Raw genomic sequence first — 26747 nt, 5'->3', positions numbered from 1 at the left:
GGCAGCATAGATCTTCCACGGGACCCTGCACTGTACTGTCAGCAGATATTTGTCTTTTCTTTGACTTTCACATGTTTCTGCACGGTACAAAAAAAAGTTTTATGTGCATGTCCAAAGGCAGAAAATATTCAACCCTTTCAACAGTGCTATGAGTTTTATTGTCAAGAGACCTTTATAGAGATGTGAGTTAGCTAGACAGAAGTTAGACCATGCCACTTCCAACTCTGTCCTCTTGTGATAAGCTAGAACCTCTTAAAAAAATGCAGTCTGATGCACCTTACTTGACCAGCAAAACAAAAGTATAAGGAAGACCCAAGCCCTTAAACCTAACATCATAGACTCATAGAATTGTAGAATTATAGAATGACTTAGGTTGGAAGTGACCATAGAGATCATCTACTCCAACCTCCCTGCTGTGGGCAGGGACACCTCTCAGCTCAACTAGGTTGCTCAAGGCCTCATCCAAACTGGCCTTGAACACCTCCAGGAGGGGGCAGCCACAACCTCCCTGGGCAACATGTTCCAATGTCTCACCACGCTCGTACTGATGAACTTCTTCCTAAGATCTAGTCTAAACCTACTCTCCTTCTCCCTAAAGCCATTCCCCCTTGTCCTATTGCTGGACACCTTTAAGAAAAGTCCCTCTCCAGCCTTCCTGTAGGTTCCCTTCAGGTATTGGAAGGCAGCTATAAGGTTCTCATCGAAGTCTTCTCTTCTCCAGGTTGAACAACCCCAGGTCCTCAGCCTATCCTCATAGCAGAGGTGCTCCATCCCTTGGATCATCTTTGTGACACTCTTCTGCACTCACCCAGCAGTTCTAAGTCCTTCTTATGATGGGGGCACCAGAACTGGATACAGTGTAGGGTAGTTGAATTTCTTTAGCAGCCTCAAGCTGCAACAGGGTAGATTTAGACTGGATATAAGTAAATTTTTTCTCACACAGTGGTTAAGCATTGGAATGGGCTGCCCAGGGAGCTGGTTAAGTCACCAACCCTGGAAGTCTTTAAAGGTTTTTTTAAAATGTGGTGTTTGGGGACATGATCTAGAGGTGAACTTTGTGGAGTAGGGTTATCAATTGGACTTGATGATCCCAAGCTATTAAAGTACCTACAGCATATCATGTGTTAGTGATAGATTGCTTTAACTGGTAACTTACATTTATTGCCTACATAAAAAAGATTGCAGGTAATTTATCACAGTTGTAGCTGGGTAGGTTTATCTCAGATTTAGTCATGCTGCACTCTTTGGGTTGGCACAATTTTTAGGCTGAGATCCTGGGAACAAACCTCTGTGCCTGTGTGCTAGGAAGTGATTCAGTAGTTTTAAGGCTATAGATGTTTAAAGTCAGTGGGGTTTAAGCGTGTTTCTCCCCCTCCCCCCCCCTTTGCTTCAGTCCTACTTTCTTTGTCATTCTCCCTCTTCTTTTAAGCTCAGTGCTGCGTATCACAGAGACACGAGGAGGCTATGATACACTTTAGCCTTGACTCAGTCTCTCAGGATTCTCTTTTCTGTTGATCCAGAGGGATTTAATGGCAATAAAAACTTGTAATGGGACTTTTCAGGATTAGTGGCAGTTATAACGCAGTTTAGTTGAGAACACAGAGAGGTAAGATAGAAGAGAAGGGGATACTCCGAGTCAGACCTTAGCTTTAATTGATCCTTACTGGGAAGGGAGAAAGGCAACCCCTTGGGCTTTGCTGATGGCACAGATGGGAGTCACTGAACGATGGATGTCAGTTATGAAGCCATGGCATGGTCCTTAGTTTGCCACTTTGCGTCCCCCTCTGTCCTCACCCTGCTGCACTGTTGTCCTGGCCTTTCCCAAGTCTTGATCCTTACTGGCTCTTCCTTTTCATCTTCCTTTTAACTGTCTCTTGAGCTAACCCTTTGGAGGCTCTGGACAAATTTGATTGCTTCCCTACTAATTGTTTGGCAGTCTGGAAAAAGCCATCTTTGGAGAGTTATGTAAGTAGAAGGTGGGGGGGAGCAATGGACTGTCCTGCTTCTCACATCAGTATAAGTCAGCAGAGAGGGAAGCAATGAATATTTTTATTTATTATTTATATGGTGCCAGAAATGTACTTGGCACTCTGCAGTCAAATAAAAGACAATGACCCTGCCACCAGGATTTGGGAGCCTGAGAGATGAGAGCTGGCCTCCTTCATCTGAATGTTGCGGGCTGAGTTGCTGTGGGGAAGAGGATGGGAGGAAGAAATCTATAGAATGAAAAAAAAAATACCCACAGCAGCCCCTCCCTGCACTTCCATTATTCATGCCTAGTGACCATGACATTGGAAGTTATGTGTACATGCATATACTTGATAAATACTTGGCAGGTTGTAACTTCCTATCTTCCCAGGCATTTTTGCTTCACCTGGTGAAAGGAGCCCTTCATCTCCCAGGCCTTTGGCTAATCAAGGTCAAACTTCCTCTGAGTCTTGGTGGCCCATCAGGCTTGCTTGCTTCAGATATACCTGCTCAGTGCCCCAGGACTCAGAGGGGAGTGACAAAGCTTTCATTTCTCTGGTGGTGTTGCTTGCAGACGGGAAGCAGCTTTCTGCAGAAGGCTATAGGAGAGCATTATCTCCCAGCCCGGGGATGGTGTTGGATGCCCCAGCAGCCCTGCCTCGAGTGCTGCACTTTTGGCTTTGCCTTCTTCCCTACAGAGGTGCTTAAGAAAATACGCTAACGTGATAATTAGGCTTTTCTAATTGGATGTAAATTCTGTTCTCAGTGTGAGGTTTGTGAGGTTTTCCAGACTTGGGCAGGGTTTTGTCCTGCTGTCCAGTGGTTGGTACACACACACAAGGTGCTGAAGCTGGTTGGCTGCTATTAGCTCTCAGAAGTTAAGAGGCTCTGACCTGTCTTTCTTTGTGAAAATGTATGCAAAATGGAATTGCTCACCTACCAAACTATACCCTCTGTGCATTTCTCAGTGCTTCATAATTTGTTAACCAGCTGTCTCGTGCAAACAAAGCAGATTTCAAACTCCTCTGTACTTAGCTGCCACCTCTCCTCCTAAGGTCTTTTTCATCAGTTAATTTTCTCCCTCTGAGTGAACATCTACACTGCTAATGATGTTAGCATGAGTGTGCTAACTGGCACCTTTCTGCCTCACTAACTTCTGTTCTGTTTTTGAATGAGATTATTCAGTAGATGCCTTTTGCCCCATGGTGTTTAGCTTCCAAGGAATCTGACTTCCAAGAATGGAATGCATGGCATGATTTGATACTCGGGGTAATTAGATGATCTACATCCTCTACCTGCTTGTAAGCAAAAATTTAGTGAACTCTAGCTTAGATACATAGCCTACTTAATTGTAACAGATATGATTATGCTCATCTGATACTACACCTAATAGTAAGGGTTGTGCAAGGAGCTTTTGCCTCTGACTGGTGAAGCTCAGTGATTTCTCTTGACAAGCTTGAGGGACACCTAACAATGTGGCTGACTTGAAGTCTTTAGCCTGCCAAATGTGTCCTGAGAAAGTTTTAAAGCCTTAGTGTAACCTTTTGGGTGGAGAAGCTGCACAGAGTCTGCCTAATGTTCACACATTTGGCAGACCCAGAAGACACTTAGTTTGTTGTGGTTGATTCTGTCCCTATGTGCTAGTTTGATCCTGGAATGGCTCCACAGGCCTGGTGTATCCATAATGCCTAGGAGAGCAGGAAAGCAGTGTGGTCCCAGTGTGCACATGGAGGTCTGACCATGGAAGATGTGGGACCCCTGAAATGCCATCTGTTTGGGGCAACACTGCACTGCCCAAGGTTTTCAGTCTTCTGCTCTGTGCAGAAGCATCACAGAGCAGATCTGCACATAGCAATCCATCTTGCAGAGGGGCTGCACAGTCCTACTGTGTGCAGTGCTCTGGCAATAACTACATGTGATGGCAGCTTCTTCCACCAATTGGATCTCTGCCTTCATCAGTTATTTTACAAGGACAACTATTTTTGAAGTTGCTATATTTGAACTCCTTTCTTTTGCTTTTACCTGCCTGTTCCCCCCCACCCCCAACCTCTGCATTGTCCCTAGGTTGCTCCATTCCCTTCCCTGACCCATGTATGTCCCTGTTTCACCACTAGACATTTACTGATTTTTTTTTCTTCTTGCTTATGGGTCTGACCCACCCTACATTTTTCTTTAAAAGTGACTTTATTTTTTTGCCAGCTTCCCTGCAGTCAGCTGCACTAACTGATAACTCCTTTCTTAGACATATCTTCAGAAATTCATGAGTGAAAGCACTATGCAAAGCAAGACCAGAGAATTTGCAACATCACTGAGTACTGAATAATAAGATAAACCTCAAAGTCAAAGTCTGAGAAAGCACAAGATGTTTTATGCCCTCCCAGAACTGGATTATATGGGGTTGGGTGCTGTCCATTCTTCTTTTTTTTTTTGTTTCATTTTCTTGGTTTGTTTGTTTGTTTATTTCTTTGGGGTTGTTATTTCATTTTGTTTTGTTTTGTTTTGTTTTGTTTTATTTAAGCATGTATTGTATGTCTGGTGAAGAAAAGAATCTGGGGGTTATGGGTTTATGACTGCAGTGTTAGAGCTCATTTCTGTGACTAAGCCAAACAATCAGGGAGAGTTGATGTGATGGCTTGATTCTGAGCTGTGAAGATGCTGTATATGAGATAGAGGTTACCCTCTACCCTGTGAGAAAAGTGAAGTTAACATAATCTGAAAACTTGTATTCCCTTAGAAATGGCTGTGAGTTCCACCTTGGGAGTAAAGAGTGTCTGCAGTGTCAAAACTAGGTAACTGTGCAGAGGGGAATGCTTTAGGAATGAAACTTGAGCAGTATCTGTACAAGAGATTCATGAGTAATAGAGGAATAAGCAGCATATTTTCTTTAGTCTGCTCTCCAGATTACTGTACCAGTGCTGAGATCTAGGTTTCCAGTATGATTTTCTGCCTACCCTGTTGGGCTGGCACACTCCTAGCTGGGATGCTAATGTAAAAGTGCCCTGTGCCAACACATCAAAGCTTCACGCTGAGAATCTGTGGAGCACTTCTTCTACTAGGACAGGTAGTGGGACACAGTTGTGTGGGTGTGCCTGTTGCATGATCCAGCTGGATAAAGAAGAGAATACAGTAAGAGTCCTGAAGATAGTGCTGGCAGTGATGACTGACATGCCAGAAACAAAGTGGTCACCACTTGAATGCAGATCAGGACACTTACAGCTTTGAAGAACTTGCAAGCTGCAGATAACAGGACTGAAGGACAGAGGGGGAAATTACGTAACATGGAGAGGCACTGAGGAGTGTAATCATGTGCATGAACTCTCACTAGGAATGCTTTTATTATCTTACTGAGAGGTTTTTTAGTTTACTGTTCTCTCACCATCTTAGAATCCTAATCAGATTGTTCATGGTATAGTGGAGAGTATGTTCCCAAGCCAAAGGCAAGTCAAGGAAAGGCCTACTAGATACAGCCAAATGACAGCAGCAAAAATGGTTGCAGGTCTTGCTAACACAGCTTGCAAAAAAAGACTGAGGACACTGTGCCTCTTTAGCCCCAGTGCAAGAACATGCAGAAGAAACTGCTCAACAGTCTTCAAAAAGTAGAGCAAAAGGGGCCAGTCAGGAATCTTTGGGCAATACAGAGAGGTTGTGCTTGAGCATGGACTTTGCTTTCCTAGCCTCATGTCACTAAATCTGATGTTGCAGCTGACTAATAAATGCCATGTTTTTCAGAGATATTTGGCCTATGCCATAACAGATGTCTGCTGGTTGTATAGCTGCCAAAAGAGCAAGCTTATAGGTGCCTGTGCAAAAGCTTGTGACTGATGCTTGATGAGCAAGTTCCAGAGAGTGGGGGTCACACAGCAGCTGGCTCCCTGTACTTTTGGTGGGAGAAATTGTCCCAGGGGGCAAATGGTCCAGTGGCTAGGTTCAGCTGTGCACATGTAGAAGTCTAGAGCAAATTTAATTGCATCACAGTAGCCAAAATATCACAAAGAGGCTGGCAAATCTGACACAGGGGCTATGAAACACCGACTTCCAGGGTGAAATGAAAGGACTGGAAGCCCTGCCATGTGAGGAAAGGCTGGGAGAACTGGGTTTGTTCAGCCTTGAGAAGGGAAGGCTTAGGGGAGACCTTATTACCATGTATCAGCACATAAAGGGTGGCTACCAAGAAGATGAAGACTCCTTTTTACAGATGGAAAAGACAAGGGGTAATTACCCCTGGAGGGGTTCTGATTGGACTGTAAAAGCAAAATTGTCACCATGAGAACAGTTAGACATTGCAATAATATCCCAAGAGAAGTAGTGGATTCCCCTACACTGGCCACTTTTAAGACTCAGATTGACAGGGTGCTGGGCCACCTCTTTTCACCTAGAAAGGTTTGATCAAATGATCCTTAGGGTCCCATCCAACCTGGCATTCTATGCAATTCCTCAGAGCATCTCAACTTGGCAAATGAACTAAATGCAGAGTATCTATCGTGGGCTGAAGCTCTTTGGGACTTGCAGCTAACAAAGGAGCTGAACCTGAGGGCCTTATTTCAGTGGGTCAGAGCTGTGGAGCTTCCTGTGCTAGAAAATTTTAACTGAAAGTCTGGGTCTTACAAAGTGAAAGGAGCCCTTCCAGAGGAGCTGTGGAAGGGCAAGGCACTACACACGTTCACACCAAGTTTTGCCAGCTCATTAAGTTATCCAGCAGGGGATGATATTTTTTTATTTTATTTTTTCTGTAAAATAGTGTAGAAGTAGATCAACTGATAAAAAGGAGCCTTTTTGTTGTGAAAGCTTGCTGAGTTTGGGAAACTGCTTTCAATGCTATTGGCAAACACTTTACAGTGCAAACAGAGCCTACATCAGGCAGATAAATAAGTGCAGATGTGCTTTTCTGTAGGAACCATTCGGCAATAGACAATATATCGGAAAAAAAAATTCTCATCGAATTAATTGTGGCCAATTAGACATAACCCCTTCCCCTCATCCCTGAATCCCCTCCAATCACGGCTGCCTGAATGGGAAAGGCTTCTATCACCTGTTTCATTATGCAGATTGATATTCGAACATCTGAGAACAATGCTGCTTTCCGCCCGGCACGGCTCCAAATTGCTAATGAAACGGCTCTGCCAGACGAGTCACTTAAACCCATTCTCACTGCTGCTGCTGACAGCTCTCATGGCGAGGTGTGGGGGGAAGTGGGAAAGGGGCTCTTCACTCTGAATGTGCTAATAGCCCCCAGCCTGTGTGTTTATCACTCTCCAGAGCAAGAGGATTTCTGCTCTCTGACTCTCAGAGGTTGCTTTCCCAAAGCTGTGGTGTGATTTGGGTTTAACGCGTCTGGATTTCAATTTGTGCAGTGAAGGGCTGGAGCAGCAGGCAAACTGCTGGGCTCTGAACACAGATGTCTCATGTCCCAAAGCTACCCCAGCCCTTCAGGCACACTTCCCTTTTCTACTTCCCACTCCCATCCCTAGCATCCACCTTCCTCCCACGTTTGATGTGAAGCGAGCTCTGTAAGAGACTTCTCTCATGGGCCAAAGCGTGGCTCATCCCCTTGGACACAAGGGGAGCCTCTCATGACTTAGGTCAGCCCCATGGTCAGTCAGCTGGAGACTGCAGGGTGGGGTACACCTAGCTGAGCCCTGTGGTTTCCCTTCTAGGCAGTAATCCTTTGAGTTAGGTAGAGCTGGACAGGAGGACAGGGCTCCTGCTGCAGGGAAGTGTGAGGTGGGGCTCCTACAAGTGTGGATCCTGTACAGCTGTTTGCAACTCCTTGTGACTCTCTGCAGCTGGGTTTGCTCAGCAACTGGTGCAGTTGCTTAACTGACCCTCCCCTGTTATCACAATTCTTTGTCAGAATGAGCCTGACAAAGTTCCTCTTTGCAGATGCCTGGAGTAGAGTAGCTGTGACTTCTGGCTCTGGCAGGAGAAGCATTTACATGAAATGATGGGAGAGTTCTCTCACTAATCTAAATTCTAACCCTTTCTGTCAATATCTGTGGTTAATTCCTTTGTCAATATTTACAGAGGCATTGAGATTACCTTTGCACAGGCTACCTCCATGTAATGGCCCCTGCATTGTGCCTCAGCTCCTATCTCATATCTGTCAGACTCCTCCTAGATGAGCCTGCCAAAGTGCCCTGCTTCCCTGAGCCTCACATGTCTGACCAGGCTCATTTTCCTAGCCCCTGTGAGAGGCCACACAAGTGGCTTTCCTTACTGAACTCTTTGACAGCAACATCAATTAACTTTCCTCCTTATGGATCTTCTCCGGTTCCTCCACACATGTTCCTCCACTGTGTTTCTAGGAGAGGACACACTCCTTCCTAATCTGTCCCATATATTTTCTGGAAAGGCTTGTGTGTCATCTTGCTTCTTCAGTATGAGCTGTCTGGGGCAGAAGTGAAGTCAGAAAGATGCAGCAGTCTGGCTCTGGAGAGCTCTTTGGAGATCTCTCTATCCCTGGACTGAGCTGTGCCTGCCTACTGCCAAGCAATGAACATCAGGATTTTTCAGCTGCCATCTCCTGCCAGAAAGCTGCATGCAGGTACCACTATTACTTCTCAAATGTGAAGAAGTTTGCTGCTTGTCTCTGGCTCCATGAACTGTGGAATGAGCTGGCCATCAATTGCTTTCAGCTTTGCAAACATCCAACGAAGTGGTGAGGGGGTGTGTGGTCCTTTTAGGCATTTAAGCTAAAGGTCTTTGGTGTTGGTCCAATTGGATCCCTTCAGACTGATTTCTGTCTCACTTCCATGGGTGAAGTCTGTGTAAGATGCAAAGAATAATTTCTATTTGCAGATCTAAGGAGAAGCACTTGAAGGTGTTGGTTGATGAAAATCTCACCATGAGCCATGAATATGTGCTTGCAGCCCAGAAGGCAACCATATCCTGGGCTGCATCAGAAGAAGCATGGCCAGCAGGTTGAGGGAGACAATTCTCTCCCTCTACTCTGCTCTCATGAAACCTGACCTGGAGTACTGTATCCAGGTCTGCAGCACTTGTTAGAGCACGTCCAGGGGAGAGCCACAAAGATGATCAGAGAGCTGGAGCACCTCTCCTGTGAAGACAGGCTTAGAGTTGGGGTTATTCAGCCTGGAGAAAGAAATTATTTGCCATGAGGATAGTGAGGCACTGGAACAAGTTGCTCAGGGAGGCTGTGGATGCTCCAACCCTGGAAATGTTTAAAGACAGGTTGGATGGGGCTTTGAGCAACCTGGTCTAGTAGGAGGTGTCCCTGCCCATGAAAGCAGGGTTGGAACTAAATGGTCTTTATAAGGTCCCTTCCAAGCCCAAACGTTCTGTTATTCTGTGATTTTATGGTCTAAGTGAAGAATGAGTAGGAAGTAATGGATGATGAGTGAATGCAAAGTATGTGGTTTTGTAGAAGCCATCAGCCTGGCTTCTTTCTCTAGAGATGTGCTTTTCCAGTTGCCAAACCCAGTAATTTCCTTCAAGAGGAATGTCTTCATTTATTTATTGATTGCCCAGGAGGTGAAAAGTTAAATATGGAGTCTTTCAACTCTGGCTTCTAAGATATGCCCTTGAGTACAGGGCAGACAAAGAATAGTTCAGAGGTGGGATTGTTTCCTTTATCACAGCTCAACCTGACTCTATAATCCTTCTTACTCTGGTTCATAGACACACTGATGGAAGCAAATGAGACTAGAGATTGTTTCACTGGTAATGGAGGGTGAACACTGCATGGGGCCTCTTCTTCTCTTAACGCTCTTTAAGCCCAGAGAGAGGCTCTCATATCTGCTGCTCCTCTAAAGGGCATGCTGAAACTGAGGTCACATCATAAGTGGTTGGGACTGTCTGCTGCTTGTCCTGCTGACTTGACTCTGTTGGTGATGGGGGGGTGCCCCATATGTCTTCAAGGCTGGGTTCTGCAGCCTTTGGGGAAAGAGCCTACCCACTTTGTAAACTCCTGTTTGAGCATGTCAGGGGGAAGGCTCTGTTCCTTTGCATCCAGCATGGCAATGCTCTTCTTCTGATAGATCCCCTAAGCTGCTGTGGTAATCAGCTTGGTAAAACAGGAATACTTTTAGCATGCTGCAGGGATTTTTCTCCCATCAAAGTTTGCTTTCATTACAGGTTTTGATAACTATGAATTTGTCCCCATCCCTAGGGAGTGTGACAAGTTTCAAAGAGCCACCTTACTGCCTGTTTTATGCAATGTGAGACCTCTTTTTTTTGGTGATGTGCCAACCTGTGCTTCAGAACCCAGTCCTGATGTTTTCTGTTGACTTAAAGAAGTAGGACACGAGTCTTCTCTCACACACTTGTGTGCACGAACAAGCTAGCCCATCTCACCATCCAGACTGGAGAGATGGTTCCTTACACAGCCAAATGAGTTGACTGGTACACAGAAAGGTGATGTAAACAGTGTGTTCACTTACCCACAGACACAGCTCCTGGTTGGCCTTATTGCTGATATGCTTTGAATGAGAGACACTGCTTTAGTGGCTCTGGCCTCAGCTGAGTTGACTGGGTTCCAAACTGGCTTTCAGGAGAACAAATGTCATCTGCATGGTTTTTAAGGTTTCATCTACATGGTTTTTAAGGTATAGCTATAGAGTATAGATTTTAAGCTATAGCTATAGCCCATTTCCACTACTGAGGATGGCAGTACATGGCTGTATATATTCATGTACCAGGTGAACAGTGGTCTGACTATTAGTGTGTTCTTAGTGTCCTTCTCAGGATGATGTAAACACACAGTCACAGTTGGGAGTCAAGAATTAGCACCAGGCAAGCTGTTTGATATATGAAGAAAGGAGGGAGCTTCCCTCCAATTGAACTTACCTTTGCATCTTTTTCTTTACTGCTTATTCAGTTTCTGGCTTACAGTTCTGTGCTTCTTCCCATTTGCTGGTTCTAGGGGTTTTAAGCAGTCTTCATAATTGACAGTCTAAATTTTACTGCTCATAAAACCCCAGAGAGTATTGATTGTGTCTTGAGTTAAGCAAGTAGCATATAAAATCTCACAGCCTTGCAGCTGTAGGGCAATGTTATGATGAATGTATTTCTTGGGAGCAGCAAAAGGGTTTGGAGTACTCTGCCAGCTTTGTTCTGGGCATCAAATGTTACTAGTAACTTGCAGCCACTAATCACATTTCATTTAGGACATTTGCCTGATCATTCTTTTGGTGAAGTGGGTGTGAGGTGTTCTGAGAGGCATCTCTCCTCATTAATTGCTTTTCTACTTCAGTCAGGATCAGGATGTGCAATGGCATCTACAGAGCTGAGAAAAATCATTCTTAGGAACTAAATGGCACTGGATAAAATGCATATAGATTTTATTGAACAATCTTAAGCTGACTGTGCTTCAAAGCTGCTGTTAACTTTTCCTTTTCCCTTTTATCTAACCTCCTTTTAACCTCTAGCTATTTTATGCACTTAATCCAAAATGGACAAAAATCTGGGGTGCTCAGATTCACTTCTTGGTTCCTAGGCACCAAGAGGAGATGCCTGTGCTTGAAAACATTGCATATAATATCTTCTCAATAATGTTTTCTACATGATAGTAAAATAAATCAGAATTACATTCCAAGGAGAGTGTGCTCTCCCATTCAGATGACTGCTTTTTGCTGAAAGATTGTGAGAAATGTTCTTTTTCTGTCTCTCCAGTTCCAGAAACCCAATGACTTCTCACCCCCTTTCCGCTTCGGGACAGTTCCCAACGGCAGCACAGAAAGGAACATTCGCAACAACTACCCTGAAATGCACAGCTACATGGTGAAGTTCAACCAGAGAGGGGTGGATGATGCATTGTTCTCACTGAAGACTGGGTAAGGCTTTCTTCTTCCATGGGTGCTCACTGACTTTCTTTCTGGAAAAAAGTTGGTGGGATTTGGAAAGTGAGGCTCCATTATCATCCCCATGTTTAAAAGTATACCAAGGCCACACACAGTGAAAGAGAATAATTGTGTTTTCCTGTTGACATCTGTATAACAGTTTATGGGCTTGCTGCATTTATAAGACCATTAAAAAAAGCAAACAAACAAAAAAAGCAGAGATTTTTCTGTACCCCTGTATATGTTTGCCTCATGTCCATTTGCCTTGTGTATATTAATCCCAAAGACCTTAGTTCATTAAGATGTTTCATGCTGATGGGTCCTTATGCATACACAGGAGAAGCTCACAGACCTCTGTGGACAAAGTTTTATTCAGATTGTTTATGCTGTCATCTGGAAACTCCTTTGTTTTCCCTCCTTCTGTGTATAAAAGATTATGTTAATTAGGAAGCTGAAACAATCTTTGTCAGACTAATCCTACCCTAGTGTATCACTAACTAAAGTAGTGTAATGAAAGGTGTACTTGAAGCAAATAGTTTGGAAGTAGCCCTTCTGTCTAGAATGTTTTACTATCAAGGGCTGAACAAATATTTGAATAATAAGGAAGTATATAAAATGGGAGCATTTCCTTGAGTGATTTGGGAAATGTGAGGAAAACACATTAACAAGTATGTTTGAACAGCTCGTCCTACTTTAAGAGCAGAGAATCTGTAAAGGACCTAACCCGAAATGCCATTTTGCAAGCCTTCCTCCCAGAGATGACCATTTTTGGTTGTCAGAGCCCAGCCTCAGTGGAAAAAAGAAGACCACATACTTGCTTATGCTTCTGTTGCACTCTTACAAGAAAGTTCATTCCAAAGCACGAATGAAGATGTTCAGCCAATTTAATTAGCAGATTGACTGAATGTTCTTAAACCTGTTTGTCAGGTTCAGAGGCACACAGCACATTATAAATGATTGTACCATTGTTGGATGCCATCCTGGGAAGGTAGATTTGCCAGGATAGTCATAATCCAGGAAATAAATATGCCGTGTCTTGGAAATATGTGGATGAACTAGAGCTCTTCACTTGAGGTAGATGTCATCCTGGCTTCATGTCCACCCTTGGACAGACTTCCTCACAGAGACACCCTTGAATTGAGATAATTACCATCTTGGAAAAATATATGTGAAGGGGGTGGGTTGAAAAAATAGCATGGGTGTGAGAATGTGCACATGAAAGACCTTTTGGTCTTTTACCAGGGAGTGCTTCATTTCAGATCTAGTGGGAGGATTTGCTTGTTGGCTGCCTTTGATTATGTGGAAGATGCAGCCCCCTGAGTCTGCCCCCCATACCTAAATCAATTTGCTGCAGTGAGAGGAAGGCTCTCATCACTGTATTGTGCTGTCTATCCATCCCAGAGCGTAATGGAGATTTCTCTGTATTGAAATAGAATTTTTCTTGTGATTTTCAGCTAAGCACTCTTCACCAAAGAGCTACTCAATATGGTAAACCATCAAGTTTCTGTTGTGACCACTTTATATTGGTAAAGATCCAGCAGTGCTTTTCACAGTAACTGAGGAGTTAAAAAAATTCCATTTGGCTCACTTAAGTGATGCCAGCATTTCCAATTGGAGATAATTTTTCCTTAGTCCACCTCCTACTTTGCTATCTGCTATTGATACATTTTATAAAGCATTTTAGGTTCCTTTGAGATGAAAGGCAGTACAGAAGCATGAGCTATTCTTAGGTTGATAGATCCCCTCAACTTCCTCTTCATTCATCTTTGTCTTGCACTCTGTATTCCAAATTTTCTTTCAGATCAGAAATGATTATCAAAGAGTCAGAAAGAAATAGACAGTCCTCATTTATAATGTAACCTCAGATTTGAGTGAATTCTGATGAAAATGAAGATGCAGCCTACTGTGGTCTATCTGCAAGAGGTTCATTTCTGCCTTAATTACCCTGAGAACATCTTTGAACTCACACAGATTCTCTTTCTTTGTGTACTCTACCTCTCTTCTTTCTTGCACCTGTGCAGGAAGTTGGACGCTTTCATTTATGATGCAGCAGTGCTAAACTACATGGCTGGCAGAGATGAAGGCTGCAAGCTGGTGACGATTGGGAGTGGGAAAGTGTTTGCCTCCACTGGCTATGGCATTGCCATCCAAAAGGACTCAGGCTGGAAGCGCCAGGTCGACCTTGCCATTCTACAGCTTTTTGGAGATGGTGAGTGACAAGAAAAAGAGGCATTGGAGTTTTCCTAAGGAGTACTAAGTTTTACACAGAAGAAAGAGAAGTTCCTAACTCTGGTGCTTCAGATTTGAGTTGAGAACAGGAAGTCATTAACAAGGGTTTGTTTAGAGGCATTACACCAAAAATGTGAGGATGTCACTTGTTTTATGTTGTTGATTCATTATCAAAAGCAATGTCAAAAGCACTAAAGGTTTCATAGAACCAGCTCAGATGTGTTTTTGAAAAATACCTTGTGTGAAGAATGCCTTGTAAAAACAAGATCTTTGGTGTAAAGATTTCACTACCTTTGAGGTTTTGTCATGACTAAACCCACTAATTATACTGGACTTTCCATGGTCATCCCATGCTTTATCATTCTAGACAGGATCAAGCAATGCAGAATTTACAAAATTAAAGGATAAAAAAATTATAGATAGAAAAATTAACTCACATTTTCCAAAGCCTTAAAAACCAACTAACAAAACAAACAAAAAACCCCAAACCAAACCAAAACAAACAAAAAAAACCCCAACCAAACAAAAAAAGACCAAGGAAGGATTTGAGACTCAGAGGCTTATTTTGGAGCAAAATTTAATCAGAAGGACTTGAGACTCAGAGGCATATTTTGGAATGAGTTTTAATCAGAACATTAGAGTTACCTAGTTAATTTCATCTTTTACAAAGAAATTGCTGTTATTAAAGAAGAAATAAAAATATTAACAGGCTAAGGAAATCCTTTTTAGGAAAAACTTTCCTGCCTTTCCCTTTCCATTCACATTACATCTTGCTATGTTCTTTTTTACATATATAAATGTAAACATTAGAAGTGTAGCCAGCAGGTTGAGGGAGGGGATTCTCCCCCTCTACTTCACTCTGGTGAGACCCCACCTGGAGTACTGTGTCCAGTTCTGGAGCCCCTATTGCAACACAGATATGGATGTGCTAGAATGTGTTCAAAGAAGGGCCATGTGGATGATCAGAGGGCTGGAGCACCTCTCCTATGGAGCCAGACTGAGAGACTTGGGGCTAATCAGTTGGGACAAGAGAAGGCTCGAAGAAGACTTTATTGTGGCCTTCCAGTATCTGAAGGGGGCTACAAGAAAGCTGGGGAGGGACTTTGTAGGATGTCAGATAGGACTAGGGAGAATGGAGCAAAACTGAAAGTGGGTAGATTCAGATTGGATGTCAGGAAGAAGTTTTTCACCATGAGGATAGTGAGACAGTGGAACAGGTTGCCCAGGGAGATGGTAGAAGCCTCACCCCTGGAGGTTTTTAAGTCCAGGCTGGATAGAGCTCTGAGCAACCTGCTCTAGTGTGAGGTGTCCCTGCCCACAGCAGGGGGTTTTGAACCAGATGATCCCTAGGGTCCCATCCAACCCTAACAATTCTACGATTCTAAATAAAATTCACAGGTTATTTTATTTATAAAGTATTTTCCCCCCTGAAATCTGAAAATAATAGATGGTCTAATAAATATGGAAATAACATCACTCTGATCTACTTCAGTAGAAAACTGGCCAACTGATGGATAGGGCATTCTGTCTCCTAAACAGCCTAGTATGTATTATTTCAGAAAAAGACCTAAGTTCTCCATAAAGCTTTGAAGACTCTGATAGGGCACCACATAAATATAAAGATTTTTTCCCAACCTCTGTCAGTGGACTGGAGCTTGAAAATGTGAAAATCTAACTTTCCTAACAGCATGAAGAGAACTGGCAACCTGAAAAATGAGTTTGTTTCTGAATGTCTCAGTATGTGTGTGAGTGTTTCTCTCTCTCTCCTCTCACGAAAAGACCATAATGGGAGTAAGTGGAGTATAAAATTAGACTACAGGACATTTGTTCCTACCTGATACAAATTAGTAGGATTTTTGATTGGTCAAATGGCTTGAAAGTGTTGAATTTGGACAAAATTGAAGGGAAGGAAAACAAATAAAAATGCACAGGTATTTTTGGGAACATTGCACCTAGCTTTAATGATCTGTGGATGAGATGGAAACAAACTCAAAAGCAGACATTTTGATTAAAAAAAAAATCAACATTTTGAAATGTCTAGTGTTTTCATTTAAAAGAGACTCATTTTTACCTGTATCAGTCACTGATTTTTCTCCTGTCACTGGCCTACTATGAAAGTGGAAATTTGTGAGGCCAGGTCTTCAGTAATCTGGTGGGCAACTTTGTCAGCATCTCCCTGTGGACGTTTGGCAAGCATCATAGATATATCCCTGCAGTACAGCTTTTTGTGGCTAACATCTGGCTGTGGAAAAATCCTCTGGTGTTTCCTATGACAAATTACACTTGCCCCTATCAGAAGGGCAGTTGGGATATTTCATGGGCATAATAGATGTGGATGTAGAGCATCTGGAAATGACCGTAGAGCAGCTTTGAGCTTTCAGTCTGTCCCAGTTTAAGCTCTTTGTGCAGCCATCTAACCTTCTTCCCTTCCCCCTGTCTTTCTAGGGGAGATGGAGGAGCTGGAAGCACTCTGGCTCACTGGCATTTGTCACAACGAGAAGAATGAGGTTATGAGCAGCCAGCTGGATATAGATAACATGGCAGGTGTCTTCTACATGCTGGGAGCAGCCATGGCCCTCAGTCTCATCACTTTCATCTGTGAACATCTCTTCTACTGGCAGTTCCGCCACTGCTTCATGGGTGTCTGCTCTGGCAAGCCTGGTGTGGTCTTCTCCATCAGCAGGGTGAGTGTCATTACCTAGTGGGGAGGAATAGAGGCTTATTGCAGTCCTAGGTATTAGAGATGGGGAAATCCATCCAGACTGTCTCACCCCCAGGTGGCACAGGGTGGTAGTCTACATGATAAAGGCTGGCATTATTTTGCTGCTCATGTTTCAAGAGCATCTAATTGTTTCTGTGACATCTCTGGTCTCTGCTGGATTATGGTCATGAAAATGTAAATGAAAATGCAGTATAAAGAGGAGTTCACTGGAACTGTCTACTGCTTTAAAGTAAGTTGTGAGGAGGCCATGTTTGAGGATCAAGTAATGGTGGATAACATGATTGGAAATCCAAGAGTTTTTCATTGGCCTCTACATTACAGCTTTTCAGCTGACCTTATGTTAACTAGAAGTGTGCTATCGTGGACAGTCAGAAATCCCTAACCAAAAGCCACGCCCTAAAGCATACAGAAATCCTTTCAGAGAGGATGACCACATAAACTTAGCAATTGCTGTATGCAAATCTGCCGTAAGGTATAATATTTACATTTAAAGCAGATTCCAGACATTTCTGAGTCATCTTTCTAGTATTTCTGTAGACAGCAATGCTCCATTTAGAGCTTTTTCCCCTTCTTTCAAGTCACTGGTCACTTGTCTCAGTCCAGTGAGTGAGGTCAACTCTTGGCATTTTTGGCCTCAGTGTCCTATGTACCAAAATTAACTTTGATTGTACAAGGAGTACATAACATATGGTTGAAGAGAAATGTCAAAATGTTTTGAGTGCAGAGGTACAGCCTCTCCTACCTTATTAGTTTACCTGGTTTACTCCGAAGATGAGATGGGGGATGTGGGTTTTTTGGTGATCTTTAGCAAAGTACAGGTTCTTTCATTCTGGGGTTATCTGGTACACCTGGGGCAGGTTGGTGAGAAGTCTGAAAAATGCTAGTCATCCAGTAGCTGGTGAGAAATTATGGTAACACGATGTGATGGTGTCCATTTCACAACTGACACTGAACAGCAAGTGTCATTTAGCAGGCTAGGGAATAAAAATTAGCCCTTTTCCTTCTGCTCCTAGGGTAGCCCTTGCAAACAGTCTGTGTCAGAGATTGAATGAAGTTATAGGGAATGTGGAGGAATCAAGCACTTCTCCTGTCTGATTTGAGGTTGAATAGAGGACTTTTGCTTTCAGGGATGCCAATTTGGAGCCTGTTATCACTGTTAAATTTGACAGAATGCAATTAAATATTCTATTGTACCTCACTCAACCAGATGCAAAAAACCTAAATACCTATTTGACAGCCCTTCCCTTTCTCCATTTCCTTTTCTAATCCGTACCAGTGATTAATGTAGCTAAGTTTGTGACAAATGAAGCTGTTCCCTTCTTAAGATAGCTCCTCTCTTGATGATTCACTGATGTCCAGATGAATTTCAAGGGCCAAACCAGGCTTTTTTCCTCTCAGCCACACAAAATAATTTCTTGATGCTTTTGTTTCCAAGAATATTATTTTCCCCATTTACAATTCCATGTTACACTCACTGAATCTCAGTAACTCTAACAGACTCAGACCTGCATCCCTACCTCCTACAGATAGGACATGAAATAAAACAGAGGAAGAGGAAAGGAGGGGAAGGAAAAATGTAAGGGGCAAGGAAGAGGGGCAGAGCAGTAGGGGTTGGTAGAGCAGGTCTGATTTAATTTGATTGTGCATCATGATGGAAGTCTGACAGGCCTTGCTGTCCTACAGGAACATGCTGTTGCTGCACAAGGTGCTTCCCAGTCTTAGGTCCCCTTTCGTGTGTCCTTTGCAGGACCACTGACCTTCCTGCTTTCTCTCCTTTCAGGGTATCTATAGCTGCATCCATGGTGTGGCCATCGAGGAACGCCAGTCAGCAATGAACTCTCCCACAGCAACTATGAACAATACCCATTCCAACATCCTCCGCCTGCTTCGGACAGCCAAGAACATGGCCAACCTGTCAGGAGTCAACGGCTCACCACAGAGTGCCCTGGACTTCATCCGCCGTGAATCCTCGGTCTATGATATCTCTGAGCACCGCCGCAGCTTCACCCACTCAGACTGCAAGTCCTACAACAACCCACCCTGTGAGGAGAACCTCTTTAGCGACTACATTAGTGAGGTGGAAAGGACCTTTGGCAACCTCCAGCTGAAGGACAGCAACGTGTATCAGGACCACTACCACCACCACCATCGCCCCCACAGCATTGGCAGCACCAGCTCCATCGACGGGCTTTACGACTGTGACAACCCGCCCTTCAATGCCCAGTCACGGTCCGTTGGGAAGAAGCCCTTGGACTTGGGATTACCCCCTGCCAAGCACAGCCAGCTGGGTGACCTTTACGGCAAGTTCTCTTTCAAGGGCGACCGCTACGGGGGCAGCGGGGCCCACGACGACCTGATCCGCTCAGACGTCTCTGACATTTCCACTCACACAGTCACCTACGGCAACATCGAGGGCAACGCGGCGAAGCGGCGGAAGCAGCAGTACAAGGACAGCCTGAAGAAGCGCCCGGCCTCTGCCAAGTCCCGGCGGGAGTTCGATGAGATAGAGTTGTCCTACCGCCGGCGCCCACCCCGCTCGCCTGACCACAAGCGCTACTTCAGGGACAAGGAAGGGCTACGGGACTTCTACCTGGACCAGTTTAGGGCCAAGGAGAACTCTCCACACTGGGAGCATGTGGATCTGACGGATATCTACAAAGAGCGAGGAGATGAATTCAAGCGTGACACAGGAGGAGGAGGGGGTGGATCCTGCACCAACAGGGCTCACCACAAGCACGGCTCGGGCGAGTTTGGCGGAGGCAATGAGCACAAGCATGGTGTCGTGAGCGGGGTCCCGGCGCCATGGGAGAAGAATCTGACCAACCTAGACTGGGAGGACCGGACCGGGGCTAATTTCTGCCGCAGTTGCCCTTCTAAGCTGCACAACTACACGCCATCGGTGGTGGGGCAGAACTCCACCCGCCAGGCCTGCATCCGCTGTGAGGCTTGCAAGAAAGCAGGTAACCTGTATGACATCAGTGAGGACAACTCGCTCCAAGAGCTGGACCAGCCGCCTGCCCCTGTGCCCGTGGCCACCAGCGCCACCTCCTCCTCCAAATATCCTCAAAGCCCTTCCAATTCTGCCTCCAAGGTGCAGAAGAAGAACCGCAACAAGCTCCGCCGGCAGCACTCCTATGACACCTTTGTGGACCTGCAGAAGGATGACTCGGCCCTGGCCCCCCGCAGCGTCAGCCTCAAGGACAAGGGCCGCTTTATGGAGGGGAGCCCCTACGCCCACATGTTTGAGATGCCAGCCAGTGATACCACCTTTGCCAACAACAAGTCCTCAGTGCCCGCCACCAGCTACCACCACCACAACAACCCCGGCAGCAGCGGGGGCTACATGCTCAGCAAGTCGCTCTACCCCGACCGGGTCACCCAAAACCCTTTCATCCCCACTTTTGGGGATGACCAATGCTTGCTCCACGGCAGCAAATCTTATTTCTTCAGGCAGCCTGTGGTGGCAGGAGGGCCCAAAGCCAGGCCAGACTTCCGAGCCATTGTCACCACCAACAAGCCGGTGGTCTCGGCCCTTCACGGGGCTGTGCCAGCCCGTTTCCAGAAGGACATCTGTATAGGGAACCAGTCCAACCCCTGTGTGCCTAACAACAAAAACCCCAGGGCTTTCAATGGCTCCAGCAACGGGCATGTTTATGAGAAACTCTCCAGTATTGAGTCTGACGTTTGAGTGAGAGGGGAAGAGCACGGGGAGGGACTGGGAGTGTATGTGGAGCATGGGAGGGTGGGGTGGGACCAATCCCATCGGCTACTCTCCTGGATTGTCCTTACTTTGTAGGATACTGGAGTTCTGAGTAGTGCAGCACTGGTGACAAGTGCCACCTCTTTGGTTTCCCCTCTTCCTCCTCCTCTTTCCCACCCCTTCCCCTTTTATCTTTTTCCACATTCTCGCTCCTTCCATTCTCCTCCATTCCTGGCCATTGCACTTTACAGTGACATCGGAGTTGGATATCCTTGCTCGTGATTTCAGGAAGTGGAGAACAAGGCAGGGAAGGGGTGGGCTGAGGGGGAGTGGCAGTGGTTCTAGCGTTTCACTTTTGCTGGCTCCCAGCAAAGAAAGGCATGTGCCCACACACGTGTGTGTGACAGGAGGAGACAGCAGAAGCAGTGTAATGGCCATGCAGGAAAATATGCTTGCTCAGGCAACTCTTCCTAAAACTGCCTAGAAAAGAGTAACATTTGAATAGGTGGAGAAAGTGAAGGGAGAATAACACGACTGACTTGATGATGCACTTCTATGTTAGCTATACCGAGGTTCTTGTTACATTATTTTGTGAAGACTATGGGGGTTTAGGGCTGAAATATATATATATATATATATATTTGCGTATATGCTGAGAAATTTTATGCTAAAATTTTGAATTGTCTGCTGGGGGTTGTGGGGAGAGAGAGAGAAGGTTTGTCTGTGGATTCAGCTAGAGGCTTCACGATGGCTGTTACAGCTGTTGAATCTGTAGCAGACCAGTTGGAGAGATGAGAAGGGAGTGGGATCTGAGTTTGGAAAAGTAGCCCTGGAGTCAGGGAGTTTGCTGGGATCTCTGACAGGGGATGCTGGTTTGCACTGAAATGAGAGGAGTTTGGGTGCAGCGTTGGTTTGTTGGCTGTGAACTGCTTGCCAGTTATGACATACTTCAAGGGTGGGAGCAGTATGCAGCATGGGCTAGCCTATATGTGAGTGTATACGATAACTTTATACTTGAAATGTCTGTGGAGAAAGCAAAATAAACCCACAATCCTGTAAGATTGTTTGGAGAACAAACACAGTGGAATGGAGCTAAAGAGTAGGGAAAGGTGGGGAGTTTTGTCACTGTCACGTCAGGGCACGCCAAGCCTCTTTTGGCATGTCCTTTCAGTGAGGGGAGAAAGAAAAGAAGGGTTTTCATCCTTCTGCCCTCCATAACCTCAGCCATCAGGTTGGAAGAAAATCAACAGGGTGCCCTCTGCCAATGCTGGCATGGTGCTGGAGAGGAAAAGAATTGCCATGAAAGGGTGCGTGTGGTGGCGGTGGTGCTTTTGGACTGTTTCGATGCCTCCTTGCACATGTGGAAATGGGAGGATGGTGTGCTCACCCATGGGAAATACCTATGTATATTTACTATTGAATGTACAGGGGAAGGACACTGCTTGTCTTCCTGGGAAGGGGTGTGCCTGAATAAATGCCAGAGGCCACAGAAACTTCTGATGAGGGCTGAAGACAAGATGTGCAAAGCTGAGATGTGTGTGTACGTGTACTTGTGCCTCTGTGTGAGAGAGAAAGAGATACTAGCACAAGTGCAAAGCTGGAATAGCCTAAGGTTTCCCATCCCTGCAGTTGTAGTGACAGCTTTCCTGGTGCACCTAGTATCAAAAAGAGAGTGGTTGGTGGGGTTTTTTTTGTTGGTGGTGTTTTTGTTTTGTTTTGTTTTGTTTTCCTTTCCATTGTATCATTTCAGATGCAAGTTAAACTAAAAGAAAGTGAGCAATGGTAGGAGTGAGAAGCTGAACTTCCTTTTCATATGTCTTCTTTCTCCTGAAGTGGTAGTGTGGGCCAACCTCTCTGGTCCTGAGAGACATGGCAAAGTCTCTCCTGCTTATCCTGGGTCTGTCTCCGTGTCTCAATGACTGTGGCTTACCAGGGGAAGGGTTGGGAGAGCCCTGTGCTGAGCACGTGGGGACACTTTGGCGGACTGACTCTGAAAGGAGGTGGCAGCCTTGTCTTTATGAGCCACTTTTCTCGGAGCTGAAAGCCACCTCTCCCACACTCCTCACCACACCCTGGTTGATTTTCTCTCACCTTTCTCTTTTTAAGCCAATGGAAGGCCTTTTATTTATTTACCTATTTATTTTTTAAAGCTGGGGCGGGAGGAGGGTGGGATTTGCGTGTAAAGTCAAGGAGTGTGAGGAGAGGGCGGGCAGGGTTGGTGAGGGGAATATTTTCTTACATTTCACTGAGAAAATTAAGGAGGGAAGAGGGGGAGAGTCTTTGTAATGCCACCCCTTAGTCTTTGGGGTAAGGGAACTTTTTCTTCTTTCCCTCTTCTCTCATTACAAAAAGGAAAAGAAAAAAAAAAGAAAAAAAAAAAAAAGAAAGGAAATAAAAAGGAAAAAAAGAAAAAGAAAAAAAGAAAGAAAGAAAGAAACCAAACAAATTACCAGAGCGATCTGCAATCCAGAACACACGGCAGCTGGTCAGGTGCCTCTGACAGCGGCCACCGAGAAGGCGTTCCTTTCATTTGTAAATATTTATTTTTTAATTGCAGGGTATTTTTTTTTTTTGTATAAATTGGTGTTTCTCTTCTCGTGAATATTCAGGTCGTGGGGGTGGGAGGGAAGGGGAAGTTTGTTTCCATTCTGTTTGTTTTCTACGACTTTTCAGGCTGCGTTTTTGGAAGCGGTTTCCGCGGGTCGAGGCCGTATGAATGAGGGGGAGGGAGGGAGGGAGGGAGAGAGAGAGAGAGGAAGCCTTGTGTGTTGTGCTCCCCCAAGGCCCCCCCGTATTGCCCTGTCACCTTTATCTTCATGAATGGAAGACGCCGGAACGTCACTTCAAGCCTTGCCAGCAGGGTTTCGTGTTTTGATGGGAACACCCCCAATTCCTTTTTGCGTATAAAACTCTCTGTGCCAGCATCTCTCTGTGGAGTTTGGGCCTCAAGGGCACTACGCTGTCTTGATAGTGGTGGGGTGAACCATGAAGTTGGCCGCTCAGGTTGGACCATCACTTTGACATTAAGAGACTTCTCCAATGCTACTTTGGTTTAGAAATCTTGGACCTGAGAAAGCTCATGACAATTTCTGGTATTTCCTAAGGGCCTGGGGTGGGGAGGGGGAGCTTGCCAGCTGGAGAGGGCAGCTAATCTCTTTGGTGGTTGTCTCGGTACTTTTCCGTCCCTCCCCACCTGGAATGAGGAAACCTTGGAGGGTGGCTCTGCAGGGAAATTAAGCTGAAAACAAACCAAAAATAAGTTAATGGAACATTTCCCCCCCCCCCCCCCCAATCTCTTCTTAAAGGCTCTGATTTTTGTGTTCTGGGTTGAAAGTTGGTTCGTATTTTCTCCAAACTGTCCCACTGATTGGCAAATGATAGTTTGCCAAAATCATTGCCTAGCATTGATACTGTTGTAGCACTTTTAACACTCTGAGTGCTCTGCGAATACTAACTGTGCCACAAACCACTCAAATGAATGCTCTAGGGCAACCAGAAAAGAACTGGAAATTCTGAACTGAACCACTGGTCTAACTCCAGGAGCCTGGTATTTTGCCTTCTCCCATAAGAGCTTAGGCCATGTGTCCATCAGGTTAATCTTTTCTCCTGTAAGCTATCTTTTCTGGTTGCTTTGTTTATTTTAGTTCTGACAGGTCAACAAATTTTGGGACAGAGATGAAGGGGAGAGGGTGGGAGGGGGGTGGGTGTAATTCATAATCCAGAAGATGAATCAATGATGTTATTAAACTCTGATTATATATTTAGAAGTTTAGATTCGGTGTATTTTCATTCTAAGCATTCAAGAGAATCAATCAGGTAATATTAGCAGCAGGTGTTGTCTGTACTAGAAAACCACCCATATGCTGTTTATTACCTGTCCAGAAAAGAATGAGATTTCATACCACAGCCTGACAAACCTCCACATCCCCTCTCTTGCCATTTCTCTCTCTCTCTCCTGTAGAAACACCAGTATTTTCTGGGGCAGTGGCTGGGAACATTCCCCCTCTCTGAAGGTTTCTGCACACAAGAACACTGAGCATAAACCATTGCGTCCTCTACAGTTTGGTGACCTCTACTGTATATTTGCAGCAAACCTCTCGGGAAAGATTAGGCACCTTTGTGAATGTTTCTGACATTTGCCTCCTCTCACTCTAGTCCCAGACATGGCTCTCTCAGAAGTATTTCCATGAACCATGTTCCTCTGAAGTGGTACTAGAGCGTATGTACTCAGCTGGAGGAGGATGTACATGAAGGAGACAGAGGAAATGTTCAAACGATATCAGAAATGTTACCATGCACAGTGGAAAGCAGCTGGCAGGTAGAACTTGCAGCTGTGAATCTCCACATCACAAACCTTCTCGGAGTATCCATGCCAGCTTTTTGCCATAGTGCAACACAACGCAGGCTGGTGTAGTAATTCTCTGTCTCTCATCATGCCTCCCAGTGAGGGTTATATCAGCACTTGCCATGTCACATCATAAGCAGAAAAGAAAAGCTGCAGTCAGAACCTGTTGTCAGTTGAGACAATGAAGCACACTGGTCCCACCTCCTCATCAAAACCCCCATCCTGTTCTCTCTGAGTTCCAGCATGTGTTGTCAGAAGTCAGCAGGTGAGAACCCCAGTGGGTTCAAAATGTTCAGCAATATTCAAGTATGAGCTTTGCCCCTGGGGAATTGATGTTTCAATTTCCAGTGCATGGGGGGAGGAAAGTTCCTTTCTGATGTCCCAAAGGATTTAGTGGAGGAGTTAAGAGTTGCCAGGATGGGCCTCTTGACTTCCGACTTCTTCAGCAACGTGTGCTGAGGTTGAACTCCTCACTTGAAGAAGACACTAGCATCCATCTTGAGTAAAGCCCCTTTATACCTTCAAATCAGGGTTGTTTCACACAGCAGCATTGCCAGCAAAAGAGAGAGGAGGAGATAGAGAATGAATATGATGGCGGTGACAGGTTAGAGTGATCAGAGATACCTCAGGGATCTTTATAGGCAAGTCTTAGCTTTAGAGCTTTCTATCAAATGTGGCATATCCTCCCACGTCCATTACTTACCAACAGATGGAAGCAAGCCTGGGAACACAGCCAATGATCAGACTTAGGCCTTTCACACATCCTCCACTCCAGTCAAGCAACCTTTGATGAGCCTTTCCCATGGAGAAGGGTGGGAGGTTGCACTTCCCATGTATTCATGGTTGCCAAAAAAGAAAAGAGAAAGGGGAGAAGATAAAGACAAGGAGTGCTGATGAAGGGACTTAGTGCTGACTCTCTGCACCATTGCTCTAAGGAATTACACTTTCACTCTTCCTGCTCAATCCAAGCTGGCAAAGGGTAGGGTTCAATTATGCTGCCTCTCCATGGCATATGCCTGGCTCCCCACAGGAGCCACTGGGAGCAGTGTGTGAGAAAGGAACTCAATTGCTGGCAACAAAGGGGGACGGACTCCAAGCCACGATCCCCGTCTGCATCCACTCTTTCCCATAAGTGCTTCCCTGCTGCTGAACACACCTGGCGTGTCCACCTGGAACACACCTACCATGCTGCTGGATGCTGCAGGGCACATTGAGGTAGTAACTAGTGGGACCTGATTGTTGTCCCCACAAGGGCTTATTTTCAATTTGCAGCCAAATAGATTTCCAAGCCATAGACCCTTGCTGCATTCACCCACTGACACTTCCCTGTGGTTCCCTCCCTCCTCAAAGGCAACCTGGGGCTCTGACTGTCTCACTGGCAATATGAATATTATTGCTTCATCTTCATCACAGGCTCTCTGGACCTTCTTGGGGCTGATTGCCCACAGATCTGGGTATTATCCATTAGAACAACAACAACAAAACCAACAAAATCCGCTTTGCAATTGGCTTTGAGTTCTCTCTTCATCTCTTAAGCATCCCCAAAATTCTTCTCCTAGCCACGGTATTTGAGTGAATTCTGGCACCCTTCTGTCATTGCTGACAACAAAACTGACACAGCATGAATCTGTTTGTCTAGAGAAAAAGGCAGTGAAACCGTATCATGGAGAGCAGGACTCCTGCCTGCTGACACCACTTACCCTGGGTGCTGAGGTAAGGGAGGATCTCTGTGATGTGTTAGTAGTTCAAGATCTCTTAACCTGCTGGCCTCCTGCCGTTAAAGGTTCGCAGCAAGCACTGGTATGCACTCCCACAGGTCAGAAAGAGACTGCACGCTGTGGGACAGGGGTTCCTCTGGGTACATATGTAAGACATTCTGGGGAAGTGAAAGACACATGAACACACCTGCCACAGCAGGAAGCTGTGAGGCTTGTGTGCCTGCTCCGTGCAGGCACAGACATGCACAGACACGCATGGTACATTGCAGTA

At 45.2% G+C, this 26747-nt stretch overlaps 1 protein-coding gene across 1 annotated transcript in view; it reads left to right on the top strand.

The window, feature by feature from the left end:
- Positions 1-20401, top strand: part of GRIN2B (glutamate ionotropic receptor NMDA type subunit 2B) — a 173253-nt gene extending 152852 nt beyond the window's left edge. The window contains exons 9-12 of the mRNA XM_054386527.1: positions 11596-11756; positions 13784-13971; positions 16437-16675; positions 18494-20401. Of these exons, the coding sequence (XP_054242502.1) occupies positions 11596-11756; positions 13784-13971; positions 16437-16675; positions 18494-20401 (2496 nt within the window). The remainder of the gene's footprint in view (positions 1-11595; positions 11757-13783; positions 13972-16436; positions 16676-18493) is intronic.
- The last annotated feature ends 6346 nt before the right edge of the window (positions 20402-26747 follow it).

This window comes from Indicator indicator, chromosome 14, assembly GCF_027791375.1.
Source record: "Indicator indicator isolate 239-I01 chromosome 14, UM_Iind_1.1, whole genome shotgun sequence".
In the NCBI taxonomy this organism is placed as follows: domain Eukaryota; kingdom Metazoa; phylum Chordata; class Aves; order Piciformes; family Indicatoridae; genus Indicator; species Indicator indicator.
The sequence above is the reverse complement of the archived record's forward strand: the minus strand, read 5'-3'. Positions and strand labels throughout refer to the sequence as shown.